This window comes from Lepidochelys kempii, chromosome 5, assembly GCF_965140265.1.
Source record: "Lepidochelys kempii isolate rLepKem1 chromosome 5, rLepKem1.hap2, whole genome shotgun sequence".
Lineage (NCBI taxonomy): Eukaryota > Metazoa > Chordata > Testudines > Cheloniidae > Lepidochelys > Lepidochelys kempii.
This window is the reverse complement of record NC_133260.1, coordinates 82,371,011-82,395,582: the sequence shown is the minus strand read 5'-3', so window position 1 is coordinate 82,395,582 and position 24,572 is coordinate 82,371,011. Positions and strand designations below refer to the sequence as shown.

General features: G+C 41.7%; 2 protein-coding genes across 2 annotated transcripts; both read right to left on the bottom strand.

The window, feature by feature from the left end:
* Nucleotides 1-1,434: 1,434 nt before the first annotated feature.
* ISOC1 (isochorismatase domain containing 1) lies at nucleotides 1,435-16,404 on the bottom strand. Its single transcript, XM_073344872.1, has 5 exons — nucleotides 15,402-16,404; nucleotides 8,738-8,857; nucleotides 8,357-8,560; nucleotides 7,892-8,008; nucleotides 1,435-2,966 (listed from the first exon to the last, which is right to left on the bottom strand). Exons 1-5 carry the CDS (start codon nucleotides 15,699-15,701, stop codon nucleotides 2,820-2,822), a joined length of 888 nt encoding a protein of 295 aa, XP_073200973.1. The 5' UTR covers nucleotides 15,702-16,404; the 3' UTR covers nucleotides 1,435-2,819.
* Nucleotides 16,405-17,261: 857 nt separating this feature from the next.
* Nucleotides 17,262-23,005, bottom strand: LOC140911944 (uncharacterized). Its single transcript, XM_073346106.1, has 3 exons — nucleotides 22,074-23,005; nucleotides 21,277-21,486; nucleotides 17,262-17,362 (listed from the first exon to the last, which is right to left on the bottom strand). Exons 1-3 carry the CDS (start codon nucleotides 22,654-22,656, stop codon nucleotides 17,262-17,264), a joined length of 894 nt encoding a protein of 297 aa, XP_073202207.1. The 5' UTR covers nucleotides 22,657-23,005.
* Nucleotides 23,006-24,572: the final 1,567 nt, after the last annotated feature.

Genomic DNA, 24,572 nt, shown 5'->3' with positions numbered 1-24,572 from the left:
ACCATACAGTTTATCAAGCTTTTAAAACTAAAATCAAAGGTGACATTTTCGTTGTGCATCCCTGCCAGAGGTGTAGAGCCCGATTTTTGGAGTGTTGAGATCAAAGGTAACTGCAGAAGCTCAGCACCTCTGAAAATAAAGCACTTTGACTTCCTTTCCTACTCTCACCTTTGAAATTTTACTCTACAAATATGTCCATTAATGTCAACCAACAATCCACAGATGCATGGAGAACAGAATAGTGCAGTTGAGTAAAAGCATGAAGAAATTAGGGCAAAATTTTCTTCTCATTTTTGTTCCCCTAGGCACAAAATTGGATAATTAATTTTTAATCAGTTTTAGAATCTCACTAAACATACCAGACAATCCAATTGTGCTGATTAACAAGTCTCAAGTGAAAGACAGCAATTTGATTCACCTTGTGCCTCACTTCACATGCAAGCACTCATTTATATGACACTATCTCTCAGTATGCTTTGGGGTGTTTTTTTTAAACTTAGGAAAAAACATAAGTGGGTTTTTTAAAAAAATTAACATTTTTAAAGGCAAAATCTATAAATTCAGCAAGTATATACTAGGTACAAATAGGCATCATTGGTAATATGAATAAGTTTATAAGGATCCTCTATAGTGTTTTCTTTTATTATTCCTGATTGACCTCTCTTGTGGTAAAATCATTGGGATGGACCCATTGAAGGGAAATCTCTGTGGAGTTCTCATAGTGTTTCCTCCAATATTTTTCCCTATCTGTGGGAAGGGGACAGGGTTTAGTTTTCCCCAAACCCTGGCAGTACAAACAATGGATCCAGTCCACAAACCTTATGGTTCTCTGGGATCTGCTGGAGGTTGAGGAGACACTGCTCAGGCTCTCGGGTCCCTATGGCTTAACCTGGCAGTGTGGCTCCAATGGTTTGATTTTACTAACACTCAATCAACTCCAAAAATGTATATGCATAAAAGATATTGTTGGAAATTTCCCCCTCCTCACTATTGCAGCTAATATAAATGTATAAATATTGAAGAAACAGAATAATATTTCATGAGATATTTATAGCACTTTTGTGCACAGTTGTTGATTTATATAAGTGGACTTTACTCTGCTAGACAGCATGATTAACATAGCAGCCTCTTCCCTCGCCTCCCCCTCAAAAAAGGGTAAAAATAGGTCAGTGATGTGGGACAATGGCTTCTTAAACTCTTCCTTTCCTGCCCCGAGCCACAAGCGTGGTGATCATTCTTCAAATTTTAGAGCACAAAGTAAGTTCTCTCAAAAACATAAGCAAATTGGGCCATACTCTGCCCTTAATCTTGGCACCAAATTTCCATGACATCTATGGGAATTTCACAGGCAGCAAAAGCTAGAGTAAGAGCTATGGTAAATAATAGCTTTTAGGATTCTCCATTCCACAAATACCACAAGAGTAAGAGAGACAGTAAATGTTAACATTTTATTTGCTTTAAACATATAAAGGTTATACAATTCTTTTAGAGCCATCTTGTGGGGAAAATAAATCATTTCAAACAATACATTTACTGTAATTTTTATTCCTAAAAGATCAGTATTTTATACCTAAAAGATCAGTGTTCAATAATTTTTTCATCTCCTAAAAAAAAAACAAAAACCAACAACAAAAAACCAAAGGTTCTAAAGTTACATTCTTGTTGTAAACGTTATATAACAAATTTTAACCCATTTGAACATGAAGACAGTGCCTTCAAGAAGAACAATCGTGTTAAAGTTTAGTTCCAGCTACAAAATATATAGCAACAAATTACAGATGTTCCTTTTTAAATTACGCTTTTAGGCTAGATTCCAATCAAATTCCAACATCAGTGCTGCAGAAGTTTGCAACACACCTGAAAAGTTTTTTCAGGGCTTGCTTGGCTTAATGCAGAAACCAGATGGAGTTTATTAAATCTAGTCATAAAAGGATTAAAAAAATCTGAGGACATTTCTAGAAATAATTAGCCTTCAGTAATCGAAACTGAAAGAGTTTAAGATTTTTTTTTCCAATTTTAAATGCTGGTAGTCTCCCACTAGCTGTGAATTACTGTAAACCAATCTTTTAGATCATCTCATTAACAAATTGACAGATTTCTTTATAATTTTGAAAGGAGCAGTGACCCAATGATTGCTTCCATCTGGAACTTGTAGTTGAAGTACAGAACATTAAAACAGGATTAGGGAGTCAAAAGTCTGGAATAATCAAGAATCAACGTAGTCCACTTCAGCTACACAAAATAATTAAGCCTAGATTGTTGCTTGAGCTACTTGGTTTGTCTACTGAATAAGACAAGCATTTAGCTTTTATTCTAAAAGACAAAGAATGTAAACATGTAGTCCATCTATTTTATACTACTGAAATTCTCTATTAAAATAGTTTAATTTATGCACAAAGTTAAAGCATATTATCACATCACATTTACCTCAATCAATACAAAAGTGAAGCAAAATATCACAGTACTCTTTTACAAAGTGAACAATCAAGAGATTTCACAGAAATGTGCACTTTTTGGAGAAGTGTAACAATCAGTGGATATAGTACAGACTAACAGGCACCTCTGTTAAGTTTTTTTTTTTAAATAAATAATAGAGCATCTGACAATAAAAGCATCTGATGGTACTCAAGGTCTTTGACAGCTGTGATTAAACAGAACACACTGGCACCCAGACAAATTTTGCTAAGGCAAGCACAAATACGCCAACTTTTAGTTTTATAGTTCTACTGAAGTTAGTGTGAGAGTGTGCACGCATGTCTGCTTACAACTTTAGTTCTTCCTTAAAGATGACAATGTGCTGCTCTTTCAAAAAGCCCTCTTTATACTTTGGAAAGGAGCCCTGATTCTGGAGCACTTGCCTTAATGATGTTTTGAATTTCTTTGAATTTTGGATGGTCTTTATCAGCTACCAGCTGCAGCAAGATGGCCTCACTAGTGGTAACTATTATTCCAGTGCGAGCAAGACGCTAAAAGAGAAAAGAACAGAGACAGGAAAAGGTGACACCCTTGCAACTGTGGATAAGCACATACAGTATACCAAATAGAGAACACTTTTAAAATATTCACTAAACAAACAATAAAACCTGTGCTGTTTTGCCCCCAGTATTTACGGATGGGAAGGATAAAACCAGGAGGCCAGTGAGAATTAAGAGCGGTGCGGGGAGGAAAAAGTCAATTCCATTTTGTTATGGAATATTAAGGGGAAGGACAGTCTTGGATTAAAGAAAAGGCATGGTACTCAGAAGGGTTTCTTTCTCCAGTTCAGATCTTCTATGTGAATTTAAGCATGTCACTTCCCTCTACGTGAATGTTTTTCCATACATAAAGTGAGGATTATACTCCTCCCACAACACAGCAGTTTTGAAAAGCTTATCTCATCCAGTGTTTAAAAATTTGAGATCCTCAGATAAAAGATGCTATGTAGGTAAGACGCATTATTATAAAGAAAATAAGTTAGCTGCTACTGACGCTGAATTTCCTTTTTCAGAGGTTGTTAGATACCATCCAATACCCTGTTCATGAGATTATACAGTGCCCTGGAACCAGCAGTCTTGTGAAAGTAAGAGAGGAAGACTCTTTTACAAGCCTTAGCTGTTGACTGTAATTCACTCATATTAGTCAGACAGCAATAATTTTTATTAACAATGCAAAGATTATACTTAGCCTGTAATGGGACATTTACACAAAGAACTCTTCTGAAAGACTATAAAATGTTCTCAAGATAAAAGTTAAAATTGTTAGGATTAAAAGAAACCACCTATATTTTAAGTTATTTCATACAAATACAATTAAATTCAGTAATGTTCTGTCTAGCTCCAAACATCTTGCAGTGCATGCAAACCCTGGAAGGCTACAATTGCTGTCTGTAACAGCAGGATATTCTAATGTATCCTGGAGAGAGGCTGGCTCCCTCTGCTAGGCCAAAGCTCCACAGCAAAGAGTTATTCAGCTGTTTGGTGACTACATCAGATCCCTGCCTCACTGATATTGTAGATCCCTATTCTGGGTCCTGTCTACCTCCCATGCCCACTATCCCCATGGAGGGGACAGTGGGTAGGAGAGGAAATGCAAAGGAAGTGGACTTTCCAGGCTTGGTCTCTATTGTGAGCAGTGGAGGAAAAAAGTACCCTAACCTGTTATGAGGGGTTGGGATCTTTACCCCTTGGTAGCTAGTTTAGGCAGTTGTGGGATACGCATCCCTATATTCATATCCCCCACATTATTGTCGTAATCTTTGTACAGGGGAAAATCACTATTTTTAGCTAAGTGTCTTACCTTATACAGTAAGCATGTAGTTTGTAAAACAACAAACAAATGCAGATTGTTTCCTTCAAGTTAACACTTTCTGCACGAGAGCATGGCTGTAGGTTTTAATCTTAAATTGCAAAAAAGAAGTGCATTCTCCAGCACTGTAGTGAATAAGTAATCCACATGAAGGTCACACATATTTTTCAGTTAAAGATTTTAAAATATATTGCCGGTAACGTTTCATAGAGTATTTCTCGGTGGAAATGTTCATTATCTAACAACAACAGATACATTTTCCCTGGGTCATATACTTAAACAGATACAAGCAGCAAATGAAATAGCCGAATTTAAGTACCAAACATGTGGACTTGAGGCTCCCGTTAGAATTCCCAAAATGATTATCAGAGCACTAACTATTAGGAGAGAGTTACAAATCGGAGCTGGAATGGAATGAAAACTGGTTAGGGAAAAACAAGAGACTCACTCACACTTAAAAGCAAAAACAAAAATCCTTATCCAAAAAATGCAAATGATAAAGCACTACCAGAAATACATTTCAGAAGTATAGCTGAAATCTGTGTTCATGTCAGTAATGCATGTGTCATTAAAACAAACAGAGAGTGGGCTGTTAAAGAAATACATTTAAGAGAAGAAAACGCTGAGGGTAAAATTCACCCTGTGAAGAGGTGAGACATAATGGTCACTATCTTGTGGGCTTAAATGGTTCTGAAAGTAGCATACGCAAAGGTATATGCCTCTTCTCTATAATGGCTAGTAAAAGTGTAAATGACCTAGCTTTGCATTAGCTTTGCAGATCTGCTTTAGGAAACCATTAACCTCTTCAGCCCAAGAGGCAAAACTGTTTTTCCACAGAATGGGCTATTAAATGTCTTAGGAAAAGACTTGGGCACATCTACATGTACAGCGCTGCAGCTTCGCTGCTGCAGCGTGTCCAGTGAAGACACTGTATGCCGACAGGAGAGAGTTCTCCCACTGGCATGATAAAACCATTTCCACAGGCTCTCCCACTGACATAGCGCTGTCCACACCATCGCTTATGTTGGTGTAATTTATGTCACTCAGGTGGTGGTTTATTCACACCCCTGAATAACATAAGTTTTGCTGACATAAGCTATAGTGTAGACATAGCCTTAGGGCTTGTTCACACTACCACTTATGTCAGCAACTGAGGAAACTAACAGGAGCCTCAAGATAGCTTGAGTTAGCATTCAAAAATTTTGCTGCTTAACTGATTACTTATACTTGTTCAAGCATAACAAAAATCTAACTTATTGTAAAACAAATGTCTTTTAGAGCTTTCTTCATGATGGCAAAAAAAAATCTCAACATGCAGGACTGAATTCTAAATGGGGCTACATAGATTTGTATATATCTAAAAAGTAACAACAAAAGAGGAGACCACAGGATGAAAGTTGTCTTCTTCAGCTTTGACTACACTCACGTTTCATGCAGGATTCTCCTTGATCAGAATCTAAACATTACAGGGCAGTCACCCCATCATGTGGAAGGAGTAATCTGCACAGAGTAGAGCAATGAAGACAGGGCTGAGGGCAGCAGAAAAAAAGGCTGACACTAACATTGGATAGAGTGAAGACCTATTCCTGTTTTGTGCCAGAATGTGTCTCATTATACAGAGTACAATCATTCTGACGTGTACATGGGTCTAATTTGAAAATTTTAAATGCACTGTACACCAATAATTTAGAATCAAATTGTGTTAAAGTGTCTACATAATAGCTTGTAGTTCTACAGTACCCTCTACTAGAGGATCTCAAAGACTTGCGAGCATATCTGAAGTAACACACATTAATGAATTAAATCTACACCACCCCATGGGATAGGTAAATTTAACCTGTAAATCCAGTGAAAGGGAAAAAAATTGAAGGCTTTAAATATTTCTTCTTATGGTGTATTTAGCCTAAACCAGAGGTTATCAAATGTTCTGAAATCATGGAACACATCTTAAGACAATCAGTCCCTTGATCATACAACATTCCTGTATATGCCTTCCTGTTTCCTGGTCCCCATTTCCCCAGCCATGGTCCCTGAAGACAGCATTCAATTCCTCTCCCCTATAATATTAAGCAGCAGCCCTAATATAGGCTCTTCGTTGCACAAAGGAAACTAGAAGCTTGTAGAGGTGGCTGGAAGTGGAGCCAGTAACATGTAACCTGTAGGCTCTCCACAAAGAGCCAGGAAGTGCTCTCTGAACTACATTTTGAGAACCACTGACATTTACCCCAAACTCCTCAAATAAAGAAAAGTTATCTAGAACCAATTAATTTGTCTGAAGTGCCCTTCTAGGAGCTTTGAGTGAGTGCAGCTATCTACTTTTTTATAATTATAATGGATCTATTCTGACTGAACAAAATCCAGGACTTGTCCAGGGCGATTCAAAATCTATCACAATACACAGAACTGTGATTTGTGTGTGCATGCGCGCATGAAAGATATGTGCTGTTTGTTCTAAGCAAATGTACAGAAACAGCAAAACCACCAAAATTTTGGTTTTTTCTGTTGCCGTACATATTAAGTAATAGTAATACTGCATTAGTTTCCAGATGAGTCTGTGACTTATTTTTCTGATAGTAGTCCTTGTGCATCATATGCATTATGTGGCAGATTTCATTAAGCTCGCACTTAATCAAAAAGATACTGCATTTTTATCAAATGCTCAATACTGCTGACTTTACTTAAGCTCTGAGGTTCTAGGAGACATAGAATAAAAAAAGGAGTTGCACACCTTCTAGGTGACTGGCACAAAGTTATGGAATTATTGTTCGTTTTAAGAGTTTAATTTTCAACTATTCTGCTAAAATCCAGAGCAAAAATTCCCATGTTCAGTGCAGATACAGTTCTCTTTTCCATCCTGGATTTTTAACACAACAGTGAAGCTTGCAAGCTAGTTAGAGTACATTGTTTTCAATAAAACCACCATGAAGTTGTGTATGAAATGTAGCTGCACTTTTAAAATTTTCTAGCTTTATGTACTGTCACTTCTGCAACATTTGTAACATATTCAGTTGGACTACCAGAATTTTTCTAATTGTGATGATGAAACTTTTTAAAAATCTGGACTTTAAATCTTTTTAGCTCCTTAGAGGCAAGTAGGAGTTTTACTGAATTTGCTGCCTTTTTTATTTTATTTTTTTTGCACATTAGAAGGCACTTCAGAACTGGAGCCCCTTTATACTTTGAAGTGAAGTGTTTAACGGCAGTAGCATGCCGAGCAAAATACCATTCTGAACTATAAAAAGTTGTATAGTATTTTTATACAGTTTCATAGAGAATTCTGTCTTACGAGGTCACCCAAGGGGCCACGAAAAGTCAGTAGTTTTTTAAAATATCCAACATTTCATGATAAGCTCCCAAATTCTGACCTGATGTCCCCAACCCTGTGCTCTGCATATAGACACGTCACCAAAATGTTTACGTTTTTTAAAAAATCCTGGCCCTCCTGTTGCATGGTGACCTATTCTGTGGATGACTACATGACTAACACCTCTCACTGAGTTAGTCACTTGCTGTAATGCTTGTGACTTTCTCAATGGTTTGTAACAATAAGAGAACCAAACATAGAACCAAGATGTAGAAGAAAGTCTGCCTAAATTATGCATGTTACCTCAAGGGCAAACATTCTGTCCATCATACTTCTTGATGAGGTAGCATCTGCTACAATGTGAACTTCCAGACCTCTGCCAACCAATTCCAATGCTGTTTGCTGGATGCACACGTGAGTCTGTCAGAAAAATACCAGCATTATAAAAGTATTTACAGGATTACCTGGAACTACAGTACAAGATTAAATTAGGGATCAATCCTATAATTTTCCCAAACATTAAATTAATAATTAATTCAATGGGAGTTCTGAATGCAAACTGCATAATTGCAGGATCTGGCCTTGTAAACTCGATTTATATCTAAGTATCTTATGAGATTATCCGCTCTGAACAACTGAAATGATCACAACTTAACCTTTAAGTGGTATCTGGACTATAACACTGATTTGCGCAAAGACATCAATATATAAACACGTTTTCAACCATACTATAGTAATAATACAGTACTATAACAAACAAGTACATACTTCTACTCCAAACAAGACAACACTGCGGACTCCAGGAATATCTGCTAATGCAGCTTCTACTTCTGGCAATACCATAGAAAATTTTGTTTTTGGAAGCACAAGTTTAACTCCTGTTAAATCAATTTCTTGCACGGTGCTTCCAAGGCCTTTGGGATACTGTTCTGTCACAATGACTGGAATTCCTAAAATCCGTGCACCCTGGAGCTGCAAGGAAAAAAAAATCCACAAGAATAAAAAAGTTATTTAAGCATGAGAGGAGTGAACGTACAATATTTAAATCTGGACTGTATAAGACACCAGTCACTGGTAGTATCTGTGCATTGATGATAATTTGCAAATATTTTTGTAGTGCAGGGGGAGGGGGAAAATCAGTAAACCTACCAAACGTTGTCCTACACTGATGATATCACCAAAATATTTGATAGCAGGTCTGAATCTTTCTTGCATATCACAACAGAAGAATACAGTGCTTGAAGGTGTCAGGTTGCCCAATGTAGTTATCTGAAAACAAAAATACAGATTTAACATCACCGTTTTAATTCAATTAAATTTTTAAATGATTAGTAAAAAAAAAAAGGAGGAGATTTCTGGAATGAAAAATAGTTTTTTTAAAACTATCAGCATATGGGTTGAATGCATACTGAAGAACAAGAAAATTAGGGGGGAAAAAGGACCTTTAAGAATTTTATTTTATTTTGTTCATTTGTTTTTAAAACTAACATGTGGCAATCAATTAAATATTGACCCAGACATGCAGCAGTGTTGCAGTAACCAACAGGAATCCACAGTTTTATCAAGTGAGAGATGCACTCAGAAAAGTTTAAATACACAACAAGACTTGTATACTTTAAAATATAACTGCCAGTCACCGGATTTAACCTTTTGACAAAAATACATCCAATTCTGCAGCCACAACTAAAGGGACATTACTTAAACAAACTTCTCACAAAACTGTTTTACCTACTAATGTTACAAAGTAAAACTTAAAAGCGGTATAACTGAAAGTTTAAAATAAAATTCTCTTTCTATATACTTTGTATGAACTCATTTTCTTTGGTTCCACAGTATAGTCAATGTCTCCTGTTTGTGTGGTCCTTTCACCTTTCAGATAGTTTACTTTTGGGTTTGCTTTGCTGTTCACCTTTACAAAACTTGTAGGCATCCTTTCTGCTTCTTTATGATTCTAAAAATGGCTTCAAGCTTTTTCTAAATATTTTTCTATTTCATCTTTCAAATATGAAATATCAAGGCTGTTTGGTCCTCAATTCCTTCTCTTTGCTGGAGAATCTTGGCCAGATGTTTGTAAGAGGAATGGTGATGTTACTGGGGCAGTACCTCAGAGGCCACACTCATCATACCTTCCCCCTCCCCAGTTTCCTCCATAAAAGGGGTAGATATACTGATTCTTAATGGTAATATTCTAAATGTATAAGGATTCCCTAAAGTTGATTTTGAAATGGAATATATGGTGACCTTTGTGAAATTAATGTGCCGTCTTAGTGCAGTCCACAGTGACCATAACATTTTGTACAAACAGCAGTCTTATGGTATGTCTAAGCTGCAATAAAATGCCCACGGTTGGCCCAAGACAGCTGACCCAGGCCAGTCAGGGCTGTTTTATTGCAGTGGAGACATACCCTCGGAGGCCAAAGCTTGAATCAATCTGAAAAACCAACTACTCCCTAATACTTAGGTTTTGTCTAGACTAGGATTTAAAGGTGTGTGTAATTTGGTAATCTAACCATTTTAAATCCTATTCTAGGCAGGGCTCTAGAGGTGGCTATTCTAGATGGGCAGAGAGAGCTGCATCAGGTTACAGTGTCATGTGACATAAGGTCTTTTCAAGATCTTGCTGGGGACCATCTCCACCAAGACAGCAGCAAGGGCCTGATATTCCTAAAGGGGATCAGGAGAGGGAGATGGAATCAAGAATTAAAAAGGTTTATTGGTTTATTTGTTTGGCATTTTTTCCCTTACAGTTCAGCTTTTAAAAGAGCGTATTTTAGTGCTGATAAAACTTGACAGTATGGTGGCTGGAGCCTTCAAACAACTGAACATGTATTTCATGATTAGCAGCAGTGTAAATTTGGCCACTTGCATTGGAATCCAGAGTTGGAAGGATCACCTCTAGGAGCAAGATGATAGCTTGTTTTACACGTCAATTTACTCTTTGTCCTCTGAGGCTTTTAATAGCACCAGTAGTGTAATGGACACTAAGGGCTGCACTAAGGTGATATGCTAATTTCGCATAGGTCACTATAATAATGAGTTTTTAAGTCTATTTTTGAGATACTGTAAAGCACTGTGACGTATAGAGTACTTGATTTGGTTATGAAAGAGAATAATGTTACAAAATAATGGTTTCCACATAAATGTTAAGACAAAAACCAAAACATTTTGCCAGCAGAAGACATTACTCATGACAATGTTCTGTTATACATACTTTGTTTCTGTTATTACCATTTATAAAACTGGAAAGTCAAACATCCAAAAGCTAGGAAATGCAGAATGAAGGTTGCTTGTGCATAGACAGTATGATGGAGTCTTTAACTGTATAGTCACACTATTTCACCTTCCAGGACCCCCACATCCATCAGTGCATATAATGGACAGTGCTCAGGGAATGAGGCAGTTGTTCAGTATTTCATTTTATCCTCTTCATACAATGTGTGGTCCCAAGCTTTGTTTACTGCACACCATGCAAATTCTTCACTGAATACAGCATTATTAATTTCCTCACAGGCTTTTCTATTATACTCACCACACAGAAACATTATTGAATTTACCTTGACAACTTCCCTGTGAAATAGGAAAGTAGTAGCTCCATTTTACAGACAGGGAATTAAAAGATAAAATTGAAGCTGGAGAGGGGAAGGCTGGCAGAGCAGGCAGAGCAGGCAGGGCTGGCAGAGCAACCCAGCTCCACGTCCCTGCAGCTCCTAGGTGGCGGAGAGGCACAAGCGCCAGCTGCTGCAGCTCCCATTGGCCAGGAAGCACAGCTAATAGGAGTTGTGGGGGTGGGGCCTGCAGGTGCAGGCAGCATTGACCTCCCCCCCCTCAACCCCTCTGCCACCTAGGAGCTGCAGGGCCATGACAGTGGGAGCACCCCACCCCGAGGTAAACATCCTCCCACACTCCCAACCCTCTGCCTCTAGCCCTGACCTCACACACCCAAACTGCTGCTGCTGGCCCAGGGGCTGCCTGAGTCGGGCAGTCCCTGAGCCAGCACCAGCCACTACAGAAGTCATGGAAAGTCACAGAATCCATGACTTCTGTAAGACTTGCAGCCTTGTGTATAACTACTGGTAGACAATTAAGAATTTGACTGGCTGACACCCTGTATTGCAACAATGCAGCATGTCTACATTAAGAATTTACATCAGTGTATGTATACCAGTGTAAGTAAATGCAAGTTTCCCTGATAGACATATCCTAATCTGAAGTGTGTAAAGTAGCTTTCAGAAAAGACCATACAGAGACAAAATTAATACAGAGCGAGGTTACAACCCTTCTGAACTTCGGAGGGATGGAGGAAGGAATTGAATATTTCAGTAGAAGAAACCAGGCAGTGCTGTCCCTTTCTGAGCATTAACTGGTACAGTAATCAAATTTCTCTTCCTTTCCCGATGTCTAAATATCTATCACAATTACAATGAGTTTATGGAAGGAGATATCTGAATGGCTGATGATTAGGCTATGCGTATGATAAAACTATACAAGTTAAGGGGTCAGCAATTTGTTGTTATTGGGTTTTTTTAAATCATTTTATTAAAAAAAATTAGGTATCTAGTGCAACCGCCCTCCCTATCACACTCGTGCAGATGAAGGACTTTTTTCTTTGACTAACATTTCCCAGTTAATCCGAAACATGCAATTATGACTGTATTAGACCAGAGGTTCCCAACCTGAGATCTGGGAACACTGGCTGCTGGTTCAAGGTGAGCTGGCTGGTCACATGGTGATCTTTCCACCTCATTACCAGCTGCTAAATTACATTCAGAAACAGCTAAGATACATTAAAGATGTATCTAATAATGTATCTAATCTGCTCTAATTTTACCTTTTCATCTAAACAATTACATGAAAAACCTCAGAGATGTAATGGCATCACCAATGAGAGGGCAGGCTGCCCACGAGACTGCTGCTGTACTAAAATGTGATCCACACAATGACAGCGTTTGGCAAGTCTGTATTAGACTAAAATGGAGTAATATGTATATGAGGTTTAACAAGAATGTATTACCAGATATCACAATACTGACTTTTCAAGGTCAAGATAAAAATTATGGCCCAGTTCTTCAAAGAGATGTGTGCAGGGATGTCAAGTTCAAGATAAAAGATATGCCCTGGCCCTGCTAAGAAGTGAGTGTGGGGGATCCCACTGAAGTCAATGGTTTCAACATAGGGAACAACCAGCAGAAGTCTTTGCAGAAGTGAGGCCTGTACTTGCGGTGGAAGGAGTCTTATCTGTGTCATTAATGACACTTTAAATTATTTAAACTAATCTTAAAATCCTGTAGTTTTCTTGTCACAATTTAGCTGCCTATTTTGTCTTTAACTCAACTCAGAAAGGCCTCACTGGTCAGTTTCATGGAGGGGACCTCATCTTTTCATGTTTCCAACTCAGCAGTATAATGTCACTTTAAATTAACAATGGCTAGATGACTGAAGTCTTTTTCTATCCCCAAACACACAGTAAATTTGAGGATGGAAAATAATTCAGACCTCTAGACATTCCTTCTGTTAATGTTTGTTCCACATAGTATGTTTTCTTGCCTAGTTCTGACTATACCAAATGATGAGGTTTCCATCACTTCCTTGGGAGACTTGGTAAACAAAGGAACAGATACTAAGAGGGGTCTTTGACACATGAGCAAAGGAAATAACAAAAAATACATAACATTCTGGGTGTAGGGAACAGTATTTAGTCGTAAAGCAGTGGTTGTCAACCAGGGGTGCATGTACCCCTGGGGGTACATCAACTCATCTCGATAATTGCCTAGTTTTACAGCAGGCTACATAAAAAAGCATTAACAAAGTCAGTACAAACTAAAATGTCATACAGACAATAACTTGTTTATACTGCTCTATATACTATACACTGAAATTAAGTAAAATATTTATATTCCAATTCACTTATTTTATAATTATATGGTAAAAATAAGTATGCCATTTTTCAGTAATAGTGTATTGTGACACTATTTGTATTTTTATGTATGACTTTGTAAGCAAGTAGTCTTTAAGTGAGGTGAAACTTGGGGGTACACAAGACAAATCAGACTCCTGACAGAGGTACAGAAATCTGGAAAGTTTGAGAGTCACTGAGAAAGAGGGAGTCTGACCTGATAACCTGCTAGGGCACAGGACTCTATTAAGGCTAATTTATGAATAACATCCCAAAAAGTATTTTCTGGTGATACAAAGAATAGCCATATTCCAAATAATAAAAATTATTCATTTTTTACATTGCATTTCCAACTCATCCAGAATTTCTGCCTGACAGAGAAAAATTAATTGACTGCAGCTAAAACGTGAACATTCCTCTCCATATAAAATTCAATTTTCATTACTGAAAAATGGTTGACTTTTAAAACTCCCTACACTGGAAAAAGAGAAAAGTGATGCAATTTTGTTCTGAATGCAGTCATTACAGCACGACTGGCATAAATCTCTGGTATGCATGAAGATATCTTACTATGAAAAACACGTACTATATCTGTCTAGCAGTCTGCTATGAAGCCAGTGAGTTACTATCCTATAATTTATCAGAAGCAGGACTGAATATAAAACTGGGGACATATAATGCATGGTACAAAGCTCTGGCACAATAAAATTTGTAATTAAAGATTAATCTTTGTTTTCAATGTTGAACCCTGACCCCAACCTCAACTCCACCTTAGCACAAATTAAGTTGAAAGAAAAGAAAAGAAAAGAAAAGAAAAGAAAAGAAAAGAAAAGAAAAGAAAAGAAAAGAAAAGAAAGCACAGGTTGTCTATTTCAAATGACAAATGTTTACTGTTTTATGTACTGTACCACCTTTGGGGAAAATATGGTCTGATTCAATGACAATAAAACCAAGATTCAAGCGTGGCTGTAAGATACATGTGTTTCTGTGAAGTGCATTAGGTTACGGGCTTAATAAGATAAATGTATCCATATAATATGAAATGTAGGTTTGCTGTATTGCTTCCTCACAGATTTAGATTTTGCCTGGTCCGTTCTTTACTCTGCACTGAAGTTTCCCTCAGACATTGCAATTACAACGCTAGTCAGAAAACATGGCACTCACAGACACTGCTATGCAATCCTTTTTATAATCTGTCTTCTATATTGCGTCATATTTAAAACGAAGACATTTATTGCAACATGTGGAAGCTCTGAGATTTCTTGAGGATAACTGTATTTATCATTTAACTATTTGGGAAATAATAAAAGTGATAACTAATAAATCCTCTCTCTAAACTCTGGTCACAACTGTAAACATAGAATTCTACATGCGCATGTAAAGAGAAATTGGGGTTATATTCCTTCAACATTCATTTTCCAACAGAAATTTTAGAACAGGTTACATAAGAGAGGGTGGCTACAGGAGGGGGTTTCAACAGCCTGTGTGGACTTTAGAGGGAAGCAGGCAGTGGGTGTGAAAAGGGGTGTGTGCCTGAGAGAGAGGTGGCTGGGGGCTGTGGCACTGGAACAGTTTTTACAATGAGGATGCTGGATGCCATTGAAAAAAAACTGTGAAGCCTGTATATAAGGGAAACCACTTCAGCACCCCCGGGGGGTGTGTCTTAAGGAGACCTGAAGCGCGCTGGGAAAGTCTTAGTTTAAAGGAATGGGGGGTGAGGGGAAACCAAGGCAGGGCCCCTGCAGGCTGAGAGATGCCGGGAGCGCACTCATGCAGACAGGGTGCGAGGCGTGCGCTTCAGAGGAGCGAAGGAGTGTGAGTCACCCCCATGTGCTTCAGGGAGCCCATAACTCCGAGCGAGGCAGGCACAGGGAGGGCGGGAAGCTGTGGGACGGGAGCTGGCCCTGGGGTCGCTCTCACCTGTATCTGCAGCGGCACCAGGCGCACCTTGCAGCGCTCGCTGACCAGGAAGCCCTTGGGCAGGTCGATGTACTGGCTCCACTCCTCGGCGAAGAGCTGCACCACGAACTTGCGGTGCATGTCGAGCTGGTCCCCGTAGAGGCTCAGGAACTTCTGGATCAGCAGCTCGTAGCCGGCGCCGTGCGGCACGGTCGAGGGCCGGGCGAAGACCGAGAAGCAGAAGAGCACGGGCACCGAGCCGCCGCCAGACCCGGCCGGGCAGCAGCCCCCGCCGCCCGCGGGAGGAGCAGCCGCCGCCATGTTCAGGGGCAGCCGCTCAGGCGCCTCCCTGCGGCCCAAGCTGCCGCAACTGCTGCTCCGCCAGCCGCTCCCGCTCCCGCCCCCAGGCAGACGGGCGGCCCCAAATCCCGGCTCCTGCTCCGCCTCCTCACCATGAGGCCCAGCCCAGGTGCCCCGCTCCCAGCCCAGCGGCGTTTCCCCCGGCTCAAGGGCTCTTCACCCTCAGCCCGGCTCGCTCCCCGCCTGCTAGGAGGAGCCGAGGCCCCGGCCTGGCCGCGCCGCCCCGCTGCTGAGGCAGGCCCTCTGCACGGGGCTGGATGAGCGCCCGAGGACCGGGCCCTGCCGCTGCACGGCCCCAGAGGGTCCCCTGGGGCGGCGCCGCGCTCACCTCAGCTGGGCTGCCCTGGCGTCCACGCCTCAGATCCGAGTGCAGGATCGGGGCCTCGTACTGCAGCGCCGGGCCCCACCATTAGCACTGAGAGGACGACGCAGATAGCAACCTTCCCCTTTTGCAACTAGGTGCAGTCTCCGCCACGCAAACGTGACCATCTTGGCTACTGCTCAGGACTTGCTACCGCCTGCCAGGGTTGCAAATCAGGAGGGATGGGGGTTTGGTCGAAAACGCTCACGGTTTGCTTCCTCCTTGCTAATGTGCCAAATTGATTGTACTGCCTGGTCCAGGGGTTGTGAATCAGGAGGGATGGGGTTTTGTGGTCGAAAAGACTCACAATTCCCTCCCTCCTTGCTAACGTGCACAGTTGATGTATTTGATGATTGAGAGGTGCGTGAAAAGGGAGGCAAGGTTTGGGGTTTCGGAGCATGCCCATGAGCCCAAGGTAATACCAGAGTGGCCCCTTTGATTTTTTTCACTGGCTTCATCCTTGGTTATTTCCAATTACTTGGCTGCCCATGCACCTATCACTGGTCCAGGGATGGTTGCGAATCAGGAGGGATGGGGGTTTTGGTCGAAAACACTCACAATTTGCTTCCTCCTTGCTGCTTTTATAATTTGCATTGTACACATGGACACAAATACCGAGAATAATTTTTTTCAAATAAAAAACATTTATTATAATCTGATATATAAATAAAAAATATTTTGGTTGCATTATGTTTGAACAAGAGGCATTTAAATATAATGGGTTTTTTGTTGTGTTTTGTTTTTTTTGGTAAAGAAGGGAACTATGCACATTTTTTGCAGTTGTACTCTTTCTTCTCATCAGTCAGGTAGTCTTGATTGGTTCCTTCTGTAATGCATGGTATAGATGCCCACCTCTCGCAAGAATCACACTTGAGCTTTGATAAGTAACCGTTGATTAAATTTAATCACAAAAGTTATAATAACAGGTTTCAGAGTAGCAGCCGTGTTAGTCTGTATCCGCAAAAAGAAAAGGAGTACTTGTAGCACCTTAGAGACTAACAAATTTATTTGAGCATAAGCTTTTGTGAGCTACAGCTCACTTCATCGGATGCACATACTTTGCATTCACTCATGCTATTCCTTCCATATGTCAGCATTACCTAACATATATGCCTGTCAGCATGATGAAAATGTTTACTGATGTGGAATTTTTATGGCATTTATTTCTCATACAATCCTATGTTTCTTGCCATCGTGCAATCCTCACTTTCCTTTTCACAGTTGACAAGGTTGCGGTATATGCAGTTGTCCTCCACGCTTTCTTAAAAATAAATATATGAAATGATGAATATGTTACAACCAACACTGAAAATGCAAATCTTGATTTATTAATTAATGTCAATGTTAATTTATTTTTTAATGTCAATATTTTAATCCAGTCACTGGTTTGAACATATCTTTTTCTTTTTTGTGAGTCATATTTTCTCAAATTTTTACCGCACCTGTATATAAAACTACAAATTTAATTCAACTGGTCAATCAATAACAACCATTCACCCCATTCAAATTTTTGTGTACTTAAAGATATTATTGATTCATAGTCATCATTACAGAACCAAACCTGTGAGATATCCCACTTTAGGGGTATTAAGATAACTGTCTGCTATGTGACATAATTCCACTCTTCCTGTTATCTTCACATGTGCCTCATGAGTCCACAGTATATGGTAGAAAGTAATTACCTGACTCCTACAACACATGATGAAAGAAAAGGCACAATTTCAATAATATTTGATGAATCAATCCCATTAACAAATACATGTTTAGTGGTACTTAAATATACCTCATCACTTATCCAGCTTCTCGGTTTCAGGCAATGAAAGGAAGAGCCATACACTTTTATGTTTCTCACTTTGGCCTCCAGTCTCTCTGTGTGTTTGGTGATCATTATAAATTTGACTAGAAAAAAATATTAACACATATTACATGCATGGTAATACAGTTTCCTTTTTCTCTGTTTTACTACTGTGAATGCCGCCACTTTGTACATGAAAACCTTTAACAGTTCCATTTCTGAAGTATGTTAATCTGTTTAAGAGTATGTCTACACTACGAAATTAGGTCGAATTTATAGAAGTCGGTTTTTTTGAAATCGGTTTTATATATTCGAGTGTGTGTGTCCCCACAGAAAATGCTCTAAGTGCATTAACTCGGCGGAGCGCTTCCACAGTACCGAGGCAAGCGTCGACTTCCGGAGCGTTGCACTGTGGGTAGCTATCCCACAGTTCCCGCAGTCTCCGCTGCCCATTGGAATTCTGGGTTGATATCCCAATGCCTGATGGGGCTAAAACATTGTCGCGGGTGGTTCTGGGTACATATCGTCAGGACCCCGTTCCCACCCTCCCTCCCCCCATGAAAGCAAGGGCAGACAATCATTTCGCGCCTTTTTTCCTGAGTTACCTGTGCAGACGCCATACCACGGCAAGCATGGAGCCCGCTCAGGTAACCGTCACCCTATGTCTCCTGGGTGCTGGCAGACGCGGTACGGCTTTGCTGCACAGTAGCAGCAACCCATTGCCTTCTGGCAGCAGACGGTGCAATACGACTGGTAGTCGTCCTCGTCGTGTCCGAGGTGCTCCTGGCCACGTCGGCTGGGAGCGCCTGGGCAGACATGGGCGCAGGGACTAAATTTGGAGTGACTTGACCAGGTCATTCTCTTTAGTCCTGCAGTCCTATTGAACCGTCTTATGGTGAGCGGGCAGGCGATACGGACTGCAAGCAGTCGTACTGTACCATCTTCTGCCAGGCAGGCAAGAGATGAGGATTGCTAGCAGTCGTATTGTACCATCTTATGCCAGGCAGGCAAGAGATGAAGATGGCTAGCAGTCGTACTGTACCATCTTCTGCCAAGCAGCCATGAGATGTGGATGGCATGCAGTCCTTCTGCACCGTCTGCTGCCAGCCAAAGATGTAAAGGATAGATGGAGTGGGTCAGAACAAGAAATAGACCAGATTTGTTTTGTACTCATTTTCCTCCTCCCCTGTCTAGATCACACTGCAGTCACTCACAGAGAAGGCGCAGCGAGGTTAATCTAGCCATGTATCAATCAGAGGCCAGGCTAACCTCCTTGTTCCAATAACAACGATAACTTTGGTGCACCATTTCTTATTGGAACCCTCCGTGCAGTCCTGCCTGAAATACTCCTTGATGTACAGGCACACCCTTTGTTGATTTTAGCTCCCTGAAGCCAACCCTGTAAGCCGTGTCGTCAGTCGCCCCTCCCTCCGTTAGAGCAACGGCAGACAATCGTTCCGCGCCTTTTTCTGTGCGGACGCCATACCAAGGCAAGCATGGAGGCCGCTGAGCTCATTTTGGCAATTAGGAGCACATCAACCACCACACGCATTATCCAGCAGTATATGCAGCACCAGAACATGGCAACGCGATACCGGGCGAGGAGGCGACGTCAGCGCGGTCCCGTGAGTGATCAGGACATGGACACAGATTTCTCTGAAAGCATGGGCCCTGCCAATGCATGCATCATGGTGCTAATGGGGCAGGTTCATGCTGTGGAACGCCGATTCTGGGCTCGGGAAACAAGCACAGACTGGTGGGACGGCATAGTGTTGCAGGTCTGGGACGATTCCCAGTGGCTGCGAAACTTTCGCATGCGTAAGGGCACTTTCATGGAACTTTGTGACTTGCTTTCCCCTGCCCTGAAGCGCATGAATACCAGGATGAGAGCAGCCCTCACAGTTGAGAAGCGAGTGGCGATAGCCCTGTGGAAGCTTGCAACGCCAGACAGCTACCGGTCAGTTGGGAATCAATTTGGAGTGGGCAAATCTACTGTGGGGGCTGCTGTGATGCAAGTAGCTCACGCAATCAAAGATCTGCTGATATCAAGGGTAGTGACCCTGGGAAATGTGCAGGTCATAGTGGATGGCTTTGCTGCAATGGGATTCCCTAACTGTGGTGGGGCTATAGACGGAACCCATATCCCTATCTTGGCACCAGAGCACCAAGCCGGCGAGTACATAAACCGCAAGGGGTACTTTTCGATAGTGCTGCAAGCTCTGGTGGATCACAAGGGACGTTTCACCAACATCAACGTGGGATGGCCGGGAAAGGTGCATGACGCTCGCATCTTCAGGAACTCTGGTCTGTTTCAAAAGCTGCAGGAAGGGACTTTCTTCCCAGACCAGAAAATAACTGTTGGGGATGTTGAAATGCCTATATGTATCCTTGGGGACCCAGCCTACCCCTTAATGCCATGGCTCATGAAGCCGTACACAGGCAGCCTGGACAGTGGTCAGGAGCTGTTCAACTACAAGCTGAGCAAGTGCAGAATGGTGGTAGAATGTGCATTTGGACGTTTAAAGGCGCGCTGGCGCAGTTTACTGACTCGCTTAGACCTCAGCGAAACCAATATTCCCACTGTTATTACTGCTTTCTGTGTGCTCCACAATATCTGTGAGAGTAAGGGGGAGACGTTTATGGCGGGGTGGGAGGCTGAGGCAAATCGCCTAGCTGCTGGTTACGCGCAGCCAGACACCAGGGCGGTTAGAAGAGCACAGGAGGGCGCGGTACGCATCAGAGAAGCTTTGAAAACCAGTTTCATGACTGGCCAGGCTACAGTGTGAAAGTTCTGTTTGTTTCTCCTTGATGAAACCCCCCGTCCCTTGGTTCACTCTACTTCCCTGTAAGCTAACCACCCTCCCCTCCTCCCTTTAATCACCGCTTGCAGAGGCAATAAAGTCATTGCTGCTTCACAGTCATGCATTCGTTATTCATTCATCACACAAATAGGGAGATGACTACCAAGGTATCCCAGGAGGGGTGGTGGAGGAGGGAAGGAAAATGCCACACAGCACTTTAAGCACAGCACTTTAAAAGTTTACAACTTTAAAATTTATTGAATGACAGCCTTCTTTTTTTTGGGCAATCCTCTGTGGTGGAGTGGCTGGTTGGCCGGAGGCCCCCCCACCGCGTTCTTGGGCGTCTGGGTGTGGAGGCTATGGAACTTGGGGAGGAGGGCGGTTGGTTACAGAGGGGCAGCAGTGGCAGTCTGTGCTCCAGCTGCCTTTGCTGCAGCTCAACCATACACTGGAGCATTCTGGTTTGGTCCTGCAGCAGCCTCAGCATTGAATCCTGCCTCCTCTCATCACGCTGCCGCCACATTTGAGCTTCAGCCCTGTCTTCAGCCCGCCACTTACTCTCTTCAGCCCGCCACTTACTCTCTTCAGCCCTCCACCTCTCCTCCCGGTCATTTTGTGCTTTCCTGCACTCTGACATTATTTGCCTCCACGCATTCGTCTGTGCTCTGTCAGTGTGGGAGGACAGCATGAGCTCGGAGAACATTTCATCGCGAGTGCGTTTTTTTTTCTTTCTAAGCTTCACTAGCCTCTGGGAAGGAGAAGATCCTGTGATCATTGAAACACATGCAGCTGGTGGAGAAAAAAAAAGGGACAGCGGTATTTAAAAAGACACATTTTATAAAACAGTCGCTACACTCTTTCAGGGTAAACCTTGCTGTTAACATTACATACATAGCACATGTGCTTTCGTTACAAGGTCGCATTTTGCCTCCTCCCACCGCGTGACTACCCCCTCAACCTTCCCCCCTCCCTGTGGCTAACAGCGGCGAACATTTCTGTTCAGCCACAGGCAAACAGCCCAGCAGGAATGGGCTATACTGAGTGTCCCTGAAGAAAAGCACCCTATTTCAACCAGGTGACCATGAATTATATCTCACTCTCCTGAGGATAACACAGAGAGATAAAGAACAGATTTTGGTTGAATGCCAGCAAACATACACTGCAATGCTTTGTTCTACAGTGATTCCCGAGTATGTGTTACTGGCCTGGAGTGATAAAGTGTCCTACCATGAAGGACGAAATAAGGCTGCCCTCCCCAGAAACCTTTTGCAAAGGCTTTAGGACTACATCTAGGAGAACCGCAAATGCCAGGGCAAAGTAATCCTTTCACATGCTTGCTTTTAAACCATGTATAGCATTTTAAAAGGTACACTCACCAGAGGTCCCTTCTCCGCCTGCTGGGTCCAGGAGGCAGCCTTGGGTGGGTTCGGGGGGTACTGGCTCCAGGTCTAGGGTGAGAAACAGTTCCTGGCTGTCGGGAAAACCGGTTTCTCCGCTTGCTTGCTGTGAGCTATCTACAACCTCCTCCTCATCATCATCTTCTTCGTCCCCAAAACCTGCTTCCGTATTGCCTCCATCTCCATTGAAGGAGTCAAACAACACGGCTGGGGTAGTGGTGGCTGAACCCCCTAAAATGGCATGCAGCTCATCATAGGAGCGGCATGTTTGGGGCTCTGACCCAGAGCGGCTGTTCGCCTCTCTGGTTTTCTGGTAGGCTTGCCTCAGCTCCTTCAGTTTCACGCGGCACTGCTTCGGGTCCCTGTTATGGCCTCTGTCCTTCATGCCCTGGGAGATTTTCACAAAGGTTTTGGCATTTCGAAAACTGGAACGGAGTTCTGATAGCACGGATTCCTCTCCCCAAACAGCGATCAGATCCCGTACCTCCCGTTCGGTCCATGCTGGAGCTCTTTTGCGATTCTGGGACTCCATCATGGTCACCTGTGCTGATGAGCTCTGCATGGTCACCTGCAGCTTGCCACGCTGGCCAAACAGGAAATGAGATTCAAAAGTTTGCGGTTCTTTTCCTGTCTACCTGGCCAGTGCATCTGAGTTGAGAGTGCTGTCCAGAGCGGTCAGAATGGAGCACTCTGGGATAGCTCCCGGAGGCCAATACCATCGAATTGTGTCCACAGTACCCCAAATTCGAGCTGGGAACGTCGATTTAAGTGCTAATCCACTTGTCAGGGGTGGAGTAAGGAAATCGATTTTAAGAGCCCTTTAAGTCGAAATAAAGGGCTTCACTGTGTGGACGGGTGCAGGTTTAAATCGATTTAACGTTGCTAAATTCGACCTAAAGTCCTAGTGTAGACCAGGGCTAAGAAAGGTGTGGTAACCAGTTACCTTTCAGAATCCATTGCTTGTCTTCCACCTCCTCCAAAGCATGTCATCAAAATTGTCATCAGCATCACTTGAATCATTGTTTGAAACATCTTGCCCTACATACTTCTCTTCTTCCATTGCTGTGACCTCTATGTTTTTCACTGTGCTGTCATGGGATACAGTGCCATCCACTTTTCTAAAGTCTTCTGTGGGTGTTTCTGGTTCAGTGTCACTAACTGCAATTTCAGTTCCGATTTTTCCCTCTGATGTGCCTGCAGCAGCTAATGTTGGTGGCTCTTTAAATGGTTTTAAGTGTGCCATACTGTACATGGTTCCTAACCGTTTCCCTAAGATGGTTTGTAATTTCACTCTCTTACCCTCAACAGCCGTAATTTTGTATGGTCCAATATACCTAGGTTCCAGTACTCCTCCTTTTCTTGTTCTCTTTCTAGCATTCAGTAACAGAACAGAGTCCCCAACATCAAATGTTATTTCCCCATATTTAGAATTCTTTCTTTTAGCATAATGTCTTTGTCGTTTTTCTTGTGCTTTAGAAATGTTATTTAGGGCCAGTGCAATGTCAGGATCATGTCTCGATTTCATATTTATGCTGTACTCTTTGCAGAAATCTTCCCCAAACATATTCATATCTGGGATCTTTGTAAACAAATGGAGAAGGGATTGTATTTGTAAAATGAAGACACACTGAATGCCATGTATACATGAAAGGTGCTGGTAATAACATACACTTACCGTGTAATTCTCTGAGACTTCTTCTTGAAACACTAGGTCAGCACAAAACATTAGTCAAAAGGGTGAAATTTTTGTTGTTGCGTGTACTTTAGTTTGCAAAGAAAACAAAATAGGGTCAAGTAATTCATCCCAATTACTCCCATTGTCATCAACCATCTTCAGCAGTGCTCTGTAACAAATGCTCATTGATTGATTGGTTTGTTTAAAAAAAGAAAGTCATATGTGCGGTCTTGACTGAAACAGATCAAACATAATCAAAAAGGTGTAATACATAATGAAAAAGACTTTCCATGTAACACATTGCTTTTGAAGATTTTTTTGTGAGTTACATCTTCTTGCATAGCACACTCTACTTACCATTAATACTGTAATATTCCCACCCCTTCACTTACCTTTTTATGGATTTATTAGCGTTTTCAGCCAAGCCATTGGTTTATGCGTGGTACGGGCTGGTGAAGCTACGTTCTATTCTCAATCTTTCACAAATATACAGGTTAAACTGAAAGAAAATAAGTTACACCATAAACTTACATATAGACTTGTGTTAAGGAATGTTCCTTTGTGTATTTGCTGTACTTTTATGTGTAATTAGCAACAGGAATAGCCCATCTTTTAATATTTGTTTTGGAAACAAGTCGTTGCGCATTTCTTTGTTAGATATGAAGACACCGAAAAATAATTTTATAGAAACACTGACGGTGACCAACAGCAGTTTATTTAAAAAAAAAAAGTATGGTGATTGTTTGAGATCAATGGGTGACCTGAGAGTTAGTTTGACTACATAGTACAAATAACCAGAAAAA